Source organism: Agelaius phoeniceus, chromosome 7, assembly GCF_051311805.1.
Source record: "Agelaius phoeniceus isolate bAgePho1 chromosome 7, bAgePho1.hap1, whole genome shotgun sequence".
NCBI lineage: Eukaryota > Metazoa > Chordata > Aves > Passeriformes > Icteridae > Agelaius > Agelaius phoeniceus.
Genome location: NC_135271.1, coordinates 32,864,543 through 32,877,839, shown reverse-complemented (window position 1 = coordinate 32,877,839; position 13,297 = coordinate 32,864,543). Strand labels below are relative to the sequence as shown.

The following is a 13,297-nucleotide window of genomic DNA, read 5'->3' as shown; positions in this document are numbered from 1 at the left end:
GCTTTGAATGAAAAACTATCTTCTGAGCCACCCCGGGCACCGTCAGTCATCTGCTTTGTCCCACCCTGATATCAGGTACAACAGAGCCACAGATACTGCACTATAAGGAACACCACTGTCCCAAAAATGTACAAATAATTCTATCCACCACTCTAACACCAGAGCAAGCACTCAAACCTTTTACAGCAAAGCAAGAGTCAGGGTTTAAGGGAGAAAGCATAAAGGTGAACACAAGGTGAAATGTTCTTTTAAGAGCACCAAACGATAGGAACACAGCACTCCTAATTAAAAATACTTGCATGCTTGAGTAGTTTTTAAACAAGTAAATTTCTAGATTAAAATGTCACACAACAAAAAACACTTTACACTTTTATCATTTCTTATTCACAGTTCCAAAATAGTTCTTAAAAAGTAAAAATAATTAATAGTATTCAGCCCTTGAATTTATTCAGGAGGGGATATCAAATACAATATTATTTCCCCAAATGAGGTTTTTTTCTTGCTGAAGCATTTCCTCCTTACAGTTGGGCAGTTGTGTTTGTCTGCTCTCTGGCAGCTGTGCTGAGGCTGCAGCCCCTCAGCTCTGCACAAAGTCACATTTCCCTGTTCCAAGGTCTGCACCTCCTGTGCTGCATGCGGCTCCCTCAGCGACTCGGGTGGCTCCGAGCTCTGCGCACGCTCGCTCGCTGAGCAGATGTCACCAGAGTTCCCTCTGCACACAACAAGTGTGTGTGTGTGTGTGTGTGGGGACGGGAAATGTTCTCAGCATAAGAGCACAAATGCTACTAGAAGATTTTTATAAGCCTTTCTACTGCCCTTTGCATCCAAAGAAACAAACAATTTGCAAAGAGAGATTTCAAGTAAGTACTAAATGTTCCAGTTAAGGTTCAAGTGTTGAACAGATTTTCTCAGGAATTATTCAACATATGAATATTAAGAGCTTTCAAATCCTAACAAAGGCAGTAATGTGAAAATAGTACTTTAAACAGATGGAAAAAAATTAAAATTATGTTATTAAGACATATCTGACAAAGCTTTGGAATATACATCTGGGTGTTCATGTGTCATACCAACTGCCTATGATAACCAGTGCTTTATCAGTTACATTTAAATTAGAATTCTTGTTAGGATCACTAAAGTAATTAACTGTGTTTATGCAGAAACACCAGTGAACTCTGTTGTAACTTCTATAACACATGCAGGAGTTCTACTTTTAACACCAAGCACCCTCTTCATCCTGCAACAAGCAAGGGTGGATATGAAAACTTTTTAATCTCAAATTTGACACCAAATCCCACCCCAAGCAAACATTAGTGGATGCCAGTGCTTCCCAAGTTCCAGCCTCCACAAGCAGTGGCAGACATAGTGCCTTGCCCTGCTTTTCATTTCAAAAAATGCAAATCAAGGTAATCAAGGCACAGTAATTTTGAAGCTGCAATGGAAGCAAAAAACCAAAAAGCATTTGGGAATGAATACAGTGGTAGTGGGGCATTTCAGTGTGCTGGAAAGCCTACCTCATACCAAGGATCACTAGAGAGAAATTTTCATATCACCACATCCTACCTCTTTTGCTCCATACACATCTATGTTTAACAGAGAAATTTAGCTGAGTGTATCATATAGGGATAGCAAGGCACATTGCTACTCATATTTCCAATATTTCTTTCTTCCCTTTGTATATGCAGGCATATGTCCAAGGAGTAACAGCAAAAAATATGTATTTGCTCCTACAGTAACTCATGCACTCAATTTCTATTACATGGCTTAAGCTCCCCAAAACACTTAAACTTATCCTAAGTACTACAAAGGACGTAATATACCTCTGATGCATTGGAAAGAAAAGACATACAGAATATATTTGAAGAAACTCAGCTGGTGATATTCTGTCCAAACAACCAATATGACTATTTTCTCCTAGGATTTATCTTGCTGGTAAAGAAGCAAATACAATAAAGGAGTAAAGTTATGCATCTGATATACTGAAAAGTGGATGCATTCAACATTCATCACCAATTCTGAAACATTTCAGAATAATATCAGATTATCTTCATGCAAACTTCAGATAGTCCTGAGCACTCTCTACCCTGGCTCTACCCAAAACTTCCCTGCTGTCCATAGTGCTCAATGCATCATTGTCCAACTTCTCCTTTAAAGAGCTGACCATAAAGTGCAGGCAAGCCTCTGGCATAATTTCTTCAGCATGGAACTCACCCCTCACAGAAATCCTAACTAAGCTGTCTTGTGACAATGGCTAAAAAAAAACTTTTCAGAAGTACTTTATGGTTTAGCTGCTTCCCACCCTTCACCCATCTTCTTCCTTTTCTTTTTTAAGAGGTAGCCTGGAGATTTAGATTTCTTTAGGAGCTAGGGTTGTGTAAGTAACAGCAATTTGCATTTCTAGAGTTGAGAAGTTCTATCCATTATTTTAAACTATAAAAGTTTTAATTACAATTTTTCACTTGTTCCTACCCAAGCATACTTTACACATGCTGCTAACAAGTGTAAACAGGGTAAGGAGAGAAACATTAATGGGATAAAATGCCAGTGTATCAGTCTAGCTTTTATAAATAAAGCAGTAGGAAGAAAATCAGCTGTGGCATTTTGGGCATAAGCAAATACTTTTCTTTTAAAGAAGTGTTATTACTAGAAAATTGCAACCAGTATTATGAAAACTGTGAAGATACACACACTAAATTATACAACAACACTTTTTTGCAAAAACCCTTGAGAGTCCTCTTTACTTGCAAGTGTATTTAAACTTGCTAGTTCTAAACATACTTCTGACAAAAGTCATCTTGCCCAGAACTAGAACTGACAAATAAATGAGAAATTTCAATATTAAAGACTAACATGCTCAATTCCCACTTGATTGAAATAGAAATTTGCTGGACAAACATTAACCATTTAAGCTTACTAGGCATCTTCCAAATCTCATGCAGGAAAAATAAGCAAATCATGCTATGTAATAACTTGTAAAAGGTACTCTGTCATCCACTGTACTATTTTCTCCCCTAAAAATAGTACCATGTCCCTAAAAACTAATTCTAATCACCTTGAAATGGAGACAGAAAAAGTTCCAAACCTCATATCAGAATATTAACTGCTCACACAAAGAGAAAGCAGTTTCTATTACGGAAAATTACTGGAGAAGCTGTAGGAGGTAAACATTAAAACCCTCTTTCATACTGTGAGAAACTGGACTACAATATGTTGAGAATTTGAAGAAAGACAACAGTGAGAACTCTGTTCCCTTAAAGTTGGCTCATTTCACTGTTGTCTGATGTTACTACTTTGACACATTTCTCTCAAACCGAGGCAGACAGTTCATCCTGTCACTGCCTCCCTGAGTGGTGGCTGCAGTACCTGCCTCTCTGCCCATTTTGGTGCCAACTTCAAGTTTGTTGAAGGTGGATTCAGTTCCATGATGTAGGTTGCTTATAAAGACATTTAAAACTATTGGCGCTATACTACCAACTTCTTGGGAACTCCACATTACAACCAGTCTGACTTGAAGCCATTACCCCTACTGTTTGAACTGCAGCCACTTTTTGTCCTATCTTGTGTTTCATCTATCTGGTTTGTATCTCACTTTTTCAAGAAAAAAATTTGAGGTAGACTGTGATGAACACCTTGCTAAAATAAAAGGTAGACAACTTCATCCTTTATCCTCGGATTTCTGCTTGCCACTAACTTACTAATTTCTTGCTCATGACATTTTCTGCCACTCTAGCACCAGGCTTGCTTTTGCATTCCTAAGAGAACCTCTGCAAGTCCAAGAAGTATCTATGTATTTCTTTCTGGGAATTGATCTGCCCCCTTTTATTTTTAAACTTGAGTTCTTTCAGTAGCAAATTTAAATAAGACTGTGTAAAAACATTTAAGTGTTTGTTTTTATGTCTATTCCTATTCCCACTTAGGAGAATGGACTACTCTTGTACTGCAGGAAGGCTGTCTCTGAAAACGTCTCAGTACTCTTCCAAGCAGAAAGTTTATTCTCCAAGGAAGCCTCCCACGGGTTCCTTATCAGGAGTTCCTTGATCAAGTTGAGCAATAAGCCAAATTCATTCATTAGATGATAGGGAGGTAGATACCACAAAAAAAAATATTTTACTTGATTTAATAAAATTCAAAGGAAGGAGCAAATATTTGTCCACATTTAAGTCCCAAGTGCTACATCTTCTGATAAATCACTGTGCAATCAAATCCAAATGAGCAAGAAGTCACCTTAAAAAAAGCATGCCAAAGGCCTCCAAGTTTCAAGTGAGTTGCACAAAGTAGTACAGAATAGAAAACATGCACAAAAATATAACTTGATCTGGATGTCCTCTCTTTGTAAGTATTCAACATCAGTCAGATCACTTTAGATCACTAAGAAATGTCAGCACAAAATAATAAATCTAAGCAGTTGAGTGACAGCCAAGCAGTCATACATTACTTTTAGACATAATAGGATATTAATCATTTAAAGCATGTTAACATTAACAAGTTATTTTTTAACAAATTGAACTCAATTAAAAGAGAAACATGGTGGAGTAAAAAAAAAAAAAAAATCATGATTTTCTTATTCTCCCCAAAGGTTCCTTTTGCTAAAATTCAGAAAGAAACCTTTATCTTCTTCAAATGATAAAGCTTTTCAGCAGGACACAATACACAAAAGCAGAACTTCTGTTAAACAGTGCTCTCTTGTGGTTCTGTGCATCAGTGAAAGACTAAATCATTGTATAAAGGTAGTCACAGTCTGAAATTTCTTGTCACCAAGTCTAACCCAAAATTAATCTCTCAGACTTGGATTTCATTTAGTTCTGCATTTAGTTTTTCTAGCATGTCAATAACCTCATATCCAAAGACCACCTTTAGATACTTTGCCTTCAAAGCAAAGCAGGAAATTAAATTTAAAAATATAGATAACAAAAATTTTAACCTTGATCTTTTATTGGAATTCACAATTGACAATATGTGCAATACCAGGATGGCAGTTAATGCATCAATTCTCACAAATTCTATAGGCACAATTTCTGCATGTCATGGTGTATATATATATAGGTTACTCAAATATGTAGCCCATGTCTGGTTGCTTAAACAAAATACTGCCCAATTTTTAAAATAAAAATCTTTAACTTGCTGGGAACAATATTTAGACTGCTCCCCATGTCCATTTTTTTCAACAATATAGTGTAAAGAACAAATTATTCATTATCTCATGTAACTAAAATATTAAAAATTAACAGGATTAATTAACCCAAATTACTAGTTATAATAAAGTGAGACCACCTTCTCATATTTAAATATAGAAAGTATTCATCCAAAATAACAAAAAGTTGCTTACAAGACCAATTTATACAAGAAGTCAGTGTTGCCTTTTCAAAATACAGCAGCTATTTTTGGCTATAAAGTTTAAAAGGAATGCATAATTCAATTTCTATAGCTATTTTCTAGCTAAAATTTTTTAAAGCAATAATTTCATTTTTATTTTTCATTTATTTCAAGCATCATCATATATTAACAACAGGGTTATCAGGGTTATTATGTCTGTACTTTTAAAGAGAAGTGAAGCAAACGTAACTGACCTGTTCATTCCTATCAAAGCTGTTGGATTTCACAATTTCAGGTGCAGCAGGTGTGCCCTGGGCCCGTGCGAGTTCCTGGGGAGCGCTCTGAGAGCTGGGCATGGGGGGCAGGGGAGCTCTGCGCTTCTTGGGCATTTCCGCCGGCAGAGTGCTGGAGTCGTACTGCTTGCTGACAGTGTTGGACCTCGTGATGAATGCTGGCCTTGGCTTGCTCATCAGTGGAGTTGCTGGGGCACTGGCAGCCTTGAGGTGTGAGAAATAAAAAGAAACCCAAGTTGCATATATTTTCTGGAAAATAATCAACAGTATTGATTGCTCAATCTGAATATGTTTCTAGAAGTTTTCCTTATGCAAAGTTACACCCTACTTGTTCTCTTTTCTTCTTGTTTCGTTGAAAAAAGCTGAAAAATCCTTTGTTTTCTTTCTCCTTCAGAACATCTATGTTTTCAGATTGGTAGGACCCTAAAATAGAAAACAATAGTTTTAGACATTATTTCATGCAGAGATTATTTCTGCTACATTCTTACTATTTCATCATGTCATAAACATCCTGCAATGATACACCAAACACATCATAAATCACCTATATTAATAATTTTTCTAGATGTGGCAAAATGAACAGTTTGCCTAGCATTCATATTCTTCCTCTCCTTCTCAGAACTCAGGGCAGATGAGTTTCAGCTGCTCTTAATACTGGCACATGATCCAGCCCACCCCACTTGTCATATGCTATGGTTCGTACACAAAGGTAGTAAAAGGGGAAAAGCACATCAGACTTTTCAGCTCTCCATTCCTACTGGCTTAAATTTATGGCAAAGTGGCAAAGTGTGATGTGGGACAAACCAGGCCCCGGCCTGCACATGGTGTAACTATGGAGAAAGATCACCCAAACACTCATTCAGTGTTTGAGTTGCAGTTACTATAATTGCGTGGCAGTTATAGTAACAACAGTGAAATCTATTCTGGTTATCTTGCAAAATTTATCCTCCTTAAATTGATTTATTCACACAAAGGATTTGTAAATCTCATGAATGACTTTTTTTAATTTTACTAGAATGAACTTTCTGAAAGAAATCTCATTGAATGCACATGTAATGAGCAACAGAAATCAGCAAGTCTGGTAAAAGTATCAACATAAACACGACCCTAAATTGAATAAATTGATCTAGGGTAAAAACTATACAAAAATACTTTCTATATAGCTGTGTATATCCAATTCTGCACTATCATTTGCAATATGCATTTAAGATAGGACAGAGATATTACTCATGTCACAGTTAAGCAGATGTAATAGGAGCAGGTGCTAATATCCCATAAGTGCTAAGTTTCACTGCCTATTTCAATAAATCATACCTTGAAAAGATGGTAAATTTAAATCAACTGGTGATGTGGCTGCAGAAAGACAAAAAGAAAGACAGAAAATGTGAATCTGAATCAAGGCTGTAGTAACAAGATACAAACACAGAAAGCCAAGCTGGATCTTCAACATTGGTGAAAAATTAACTGGGTACTTTGCAGAAGTAAAAGGATGTTCATCTTTACTGGCTAATATTTAAATCATTCTAGAACTTCAGCCTGAAGACATGCAATACAGACTGCAACTGTGTACATAAGCAGGGAGGCTTCACTTATATTTCTGAAGCAAAGAGAAAAATCAGTATATAGAATAGTTTGCTCTGATTTGGATGGTTAGGCAGTCCAAACTTGGAAAACAAAGAGGAATATAAAATTAAAATATAATAGTAATAAAATTTCAACTTAAATTCTATTAAGTAAAATATACACCTCACCATTTACTCCCATGAAAATAATGGAAAATTCAGAGCTTTGAACCGGCCTGCAAAATTGAAATGCTGAACTACTTCATATTAAGAGAACTGAAGAACATCTAGATTTCCTATCAGGGCACTGCTGTGTGGAAAGCAACTATGCCCTCGTATGCCCACCTAAGGATTTTTGGCTCCTGCTTCAAGTAAAACACACATCATATCATGCAAAAAGCAGCTTTTCCAGTCTGTAGATGAAAGCAGTAAATAACCAGACAAAAAACAAATCATGCACTTGGGAGCACACACAGTCAAAGTAACACATTTTGGCAAATAAAAATATGTTGGTTTCCAGTGTGGAAGAGAAAGATATTTAATTTTTGTTTTCTCTATGGAAAAATGAAATACTGTCCAAATTTGTCATTCTGACCTTTAGCAAGTAAACTGAGAAAACTCCTGAAACTGTAACCACCAAACAGTAAACTACCATATTTAGGTAGAAAGAGGGGCAAAGACAAACAAAACCCCAACAAGCCCCACAAGTTTTAAGCAGAAATAAAATCAAGCAAATAAAACAGTGGTCAATACCAGAAGTGAGTCAATCAATATTATTGCTTTCCACATTGAGGTAAAATTTCCTGTGAGAAATGTCTGAAATGGAACAAACCACACTGCACAAAATTTTTAATTACAGTATAGTAAACCTGTCACCTGTTCAGATGAAGTTAAATTCTGGCCTAGGAATATCCGAATATTGGAAAGTTAGTACATTGTTTCCCTGCTGGACCACAATTGAAAAGACAGTTATTATTCCTTCACAATCTATAAAATTAGCAAGCAGCACTTAGAAATAGACATAAAGACCATCTGAATACTCTAATGCTTTCAAGATTTTTAATTATTTAAAAGAAAATGAACTTTCTCTAACATTTGTTCTTTTCAGGTCATCATGATGTCGTGTAGGAGCTAAGGGAAGAAGGATGTTGTTGGGAGTTTTTGGGGAAGGTGTGAGGAAAGGAAAAGAAGACTTTACATTTAAGTGAGGATTTGTACTCAGCTAACTCTGCTGGTAGTGAACACTTGGTTAGAAAATAAAACTTTTATACAGAACTTCTGAAAACAAAAGTCCAGGTACACATGAGTCAGTTTCAATTTAGTGGAAAACCACTGAAATATATACTAAATTTCTAGAAAATATTTTCATAAGTAAAAAACCCAACAACATGTATACAATTATTAAGTAATTATCTTTTATATAACAGCAATTTACAAAAGTTATCTTACCTTGACTGACATCCATGGCATACAGTTCTCTTAGTCCAAGGTCATTAAGAGATTTTGTCATATCAAGGGGTTCTTGAGACTGGTAACTCCTCAGTAGTAGAGTATGTGAAGGATCAAACTCACATTTGCTGCAGATAATTGATATGAGTTCTTGAAGTGGTGAATGTGGACTAACTCTTACTACTGTTTTCTGTGTCTTCTTGTAGTTTATCACTACCCTTACTGTTTGCTAAAGAGAAGAAAAATCCAATAAATACCAGCACCAAATCTGAAAGAAATGGCACTTTTACAACAGCCTCACAATAATCACCAGAATTCCACTGACAGCCAACTTGACCAGTGCTGCGGGTTCAGAAACCTTACATAAGAAACTAAAAGCTATTTTTCTATTCCCTTCCATGCAAGAACAGGACACATTTAGCAGTTTTCTCCCCTAGCAGCAGGGTATGTGCCTGGAGGGTTACACTGGGCAGCTGCAGAATCAGGCGATGCACCACAGGCGAGTGCCCGTGAACAAGGGTGTAGGAGGAAAGCAGAAGGGCAGCAGAAGAGCCCTCCTGGCCCTCTGTAAGTGCTTTAGATAAATTAAAAGTCAGTATCCTTCTACACAACAACAAAGGTGGAAGGAAAATATTTTAGGCAACACACAGAAATTGTGTTAAGTACTTCTTAAATCTCCTGCCCTCTTCAGGGTATATTAAAAAAAAGCCAAGAGAGAATAATATGTATTGAAGGAAATGAACATACAATCAGAAGGGTACATATATCACAGCATGACAGATGGTATAAGATGTTGATTTTCAGTTTGTTCAAGGACATCCTCAGCCACACTTCATATGCAGAATTTTTCAAGAGGCCAATGAAGCATGGGATTTCAAATAATATTGCATAATTTCCTTCTTTCAGCAGCAAAGAAATTTGCTGCAACAAATTGAGATGTATTCTACCTAAGAGAAGCTTATCAAAAACAGACTAAAGCATTTCACAGAGCTTCAAGGTGAGAGGATGAAAAATGGGAAACACTGAAACAAAAGGATGAGCTACCAGCTCAATTCTTGAATACAGCAGTAATTCTAATTTCTCAATATGCTTAATTTTAGTTCTCACCTCTGGTATAACTGGAGCACGTTTCCTCTTGTCCATTTGTTTTGCCTTTACAATCACCTTGTCTACTTCAAGCATTCCCACTGGTGTGTTGGGTTTGAATTTAATCTGGGTATTTTCTGCTGATACCAACTCTATGGTATAACTTGATGGATTTAAATGATACTGTGCACAGAGAAAGATCAGCAAGTCCATCATGGGCTTCCTGTAAAAGACAAATGGAACTGTCACAACAGATGACAATTAAGCAGGCTATAACAAGATGTGCTGCTTAAACAAACATGTAATTCAAGTCATCCTTTCCCTTCCAAGACGAAATAATTACTGCTAGACACCAACTTTAAATATCTTCAACTTTAAAAAACACAATTAAAAAAAAAAGCCAACCCCCAGAAAAGCCACTAAAAAGAAAATGAAAACCAGTTTGCACAAAAGTATGCCAAGTACTTGAACAGAGTGGGAATGTCTTGTTGTGTGAAGCTTTTCCTGAGGTCAACTGGAACATGTGGATTAGTTACCTCATTTGACATTTAGTGGGAACTTCTAACAGTGCTGATAAATAGTTTGTTATTCATTAAGAACAGTTCTTTTGCAAAGCGTGGCATTTTTATATCCATTTTGAGTTACAAGGGACTTTATTTTCAGAAACTCTGTGCATTAGCCACTTGGAAGATGCAGGAGAAATGACGTTTGAGAAAGTCACATTTTAAGCAGGTTGTGCATTAGGGATTCCAGAATTATCTAGGTGCTTAATACCAACAGCAATAACTAAGCCAAATAACAATATAGTAGGTAAATGCCATTTATTCAGAAGATCTGTGTGATGTAAGATGTCCTTCCCACAAAGGAGAATGGCCAACAGAATTTGTCAGATGTAGTCAGTACCTGTATGTCCTTGTTCCCTCAGTGCTTAATGAAGAACATGCAGAACAGGGTATTAAGATGGGCTGAGTATTTCCAGCTGCTGCTGAAATACATTTAATAAAGTTGTACTATAAACAGAAATGTTATAGATGTTTAAATAGACCAAAAGTAAGGAGAATGTCCTAACTTTGCATGTTATAGAACTGAATTAGGTTATAGCACTATCAGATCATTCCTCAATATTTTTTTTTTTTTATTTGGGTAAGGACAATTTCATTGCGACACCCTCTGCATCTTTCAGTTACAACTATGAACAAGGAAATCCATCACCTGCTCTGTCTCACAAGGATATTATGAAAATAAAAGTCTGAAGCAATCAAATGGTATGTTGAAAAAATGCTGAATGTCTCTGAGAAAATTAATAAAGGGTTAGGCTGGTATGGCTTTATCAGAAATCTTAAATTCTAGATGTAATCTCATAACAGAGGCAAGTATTCTGGTAGCACAGCCAAATGTGGAAATAGCTTCTACAAAGAACCATCAGATGAAGTAGAATTCTAGATAACAAAGATCATGAATATATTTATTAAACAGTAAGTTAAAGCAGACTTTTCATATGATACAGTTCTGTAAAAATAATTAAGAATGATTCAGTGTTAGAAGTTACTGTGAACACTGATTTTTTCACCTTTGATTTACCCCAGAATATCATTCCCACTTCCCTTCACCTTAAAGGACAAATGTCCCATAAGCAAACTGTCTTCCAATTTCTAACAGCAGGGCTGGACTCTCTGGTGCATATGTTGCACTTCCAGAAGATAACTGTTTGAAAGCTGACAGATATTTCCTTTCTAGAGGAAAACTTCTACCTGCTTAAGTGGCAGGAGAGCACTTGCCTCAGGAGACAAAGGCAGGAGGAACAATAAAATAAAAAACCCATACTCCAATGTGTGAAAAAGCAGTTATCAGATGGTCTGAAGAGGTATAGGAGAAAGCAATATACTCCCATGCTTTCATCTAGATGATATATAACAGCCTGAGAAATACCATGCAAAATGAAGAATAATAACTGCTTCTCCCTTTTCACATTGCTAAACCAGAAAGTTTATTTCAATGCATCTCCTGTATATAGCACAACCTGCTTCAGTTACAAGACAGAAGGAGGGAATACTTTATTTCTTGTACTTCTAATCCCTAATAAAACAAGTACATGCATCTCACAGTAAGAAGAAAAGGGCTGCAAATGCAAATCTCATCATTCCCCCATCTTGCTGGGGGCAGAGCAGGGCATGGCCAGGGAGGAGGGAGCCAGAGGAGGCTGCAGACACTGCTTCTGTAGTGACCTTTCTGCTTGCCAGCGTATCCAATAAGTTACCTGTTACCTTTTTGCTGGTGAATTTTTGTACACTGACTGGCTTTAAAAGCTGCAGTTCAGTTACTGGAGAGGAGTAAGAATATCAAAGACCACCAGAGCAAGAACTGACAAGCAAGGACCCCAGAAAGCCATCCTACAGAAACGCACCACAGGGGCACACCCTCAGGTTAACCAGAGTCACAGTAAGTGATCGGTAAGTGAGAATGATAAGTGAGAAACAGCTGCTAACAACAGATACATGCAAATTAGTACAGGAGAACAGTGATTCAGTGCAAAATTGCTCTCCAAAGGTACTTCCAGAGACAACCTGCTTGACTGGAGGATGATGGACTTTCAAGTCCCCCCCACTCCACTGGAGGCAAGATATCTTCACCAGCAGCTTTAGAAAGATATTCCTTCAGCAATAAAAAAAAAGCCAACAAGCTTTTCTTGTAACCATGTCCTCCAAAACTTGTAAAACTCTTTTTCCCTAAAGCCTTCAAGGATTAAAGGTGGAAGAATGCATATATCACAGTACATTTAACAGCTTCCATAATTAATGTTTAGCAAAGCACCAAGAAGAGGCCATCAGCTACCTCAGAGTACACAGTCTGCTTGTCCTCCTTTATCTAACTCAGTAAAATATTTATTTGCAACTTAAATTCATCAAATTACTCTAGGTTTTCTGGAAATCTCAAAGCATAAATGTATTTACATATTCCAACTTCTACATAATCAGGATTTTTATTTCACTAACACCTTGCTTTGGGCTACACAGCTCTTGCTACCCACTATGCCAAAGCAGGGAACAAACCAACCCACCTAATCTGATAAAGAAAAGTTTCTTCTGGTGGACCACGGAATTTGAGCACACAGCTGTTAAAACTCACCATTTTGCTTTTTCTACTATGATATTTAAAAGGTGTTCTCTCCTCAAGACCTTCAGAGCTGCTCACCTCCAATTATGAATGACAAAAGAAGCAAAGTAACAATTATTCTGTTTATATCATTTCTAGAGGGGTTATGCCTATTTGATCATGATAAATAACTCCAAAGCCAGAGCAAAGCTAGAACAAGAGATAGTTTGAAATATACTTCACGGTGGACTGCAGGTCCTGCACATCTCCCTCATTCTGAGATGAGCCTAGCAGTGCTAGTACTGGTTCTTATTTGCAAGATAGCAACTTATGAAATCAATCACATAGAGTATCTTGATTGAAAAATCCTGTAACTGTGGGACAATAAAACTGATTGGGAAATGAGTGCAATTCCTGATAAGCCTGTAAGGCCTGTCTTGAATACTGAGTAATTATACACAAGGCAATCTGACCAGGTGAAAATAGGTGCAACATTCCTTT

General features: G+C 36.8%; 1 protein-coding gene across 5 annotated transcripts in view; it reads right to left on the bottom strand.

Annotated features, from left to right (window-relative positions):
• COBLL1 (cordon-bleu WH2 repeat protein like 1) overlaps positions 1–13,297 on the bottom strand; it is a 74,310-nt gene that overhangs the window by 19,675 nt on the left and 41,338 nt on the right. For all 5 annotated transcript variants that reach the window (XM_077181484.1, XM_077181482.1, XM_077181483.1 and 2 more), the window contains exons 3-7: positions 9,725–9,926; positions 8,618–8,846; positions 6,921–6,959; positions 5,935–6,029; positions 5,568–5,810 (exon numbers count right to left, since the gene is read on the bottom strand). In XM_077181484.1, coding sequence (XP_077037599.1) covers positions 5,568–5,810; positions 5,935–6,029; positions 6,921–6,959; positions 8,618–8,846; positions 9,725–9,926 — 808 coding nt within the window. The remainder of the gene's footprint in view (positions 1–5,567; positions 5,811–5,934; positions 6,030–6,920; positions 6,960–8,617; positions 8,847–9,724; positions 9,927–13,297) is intronic.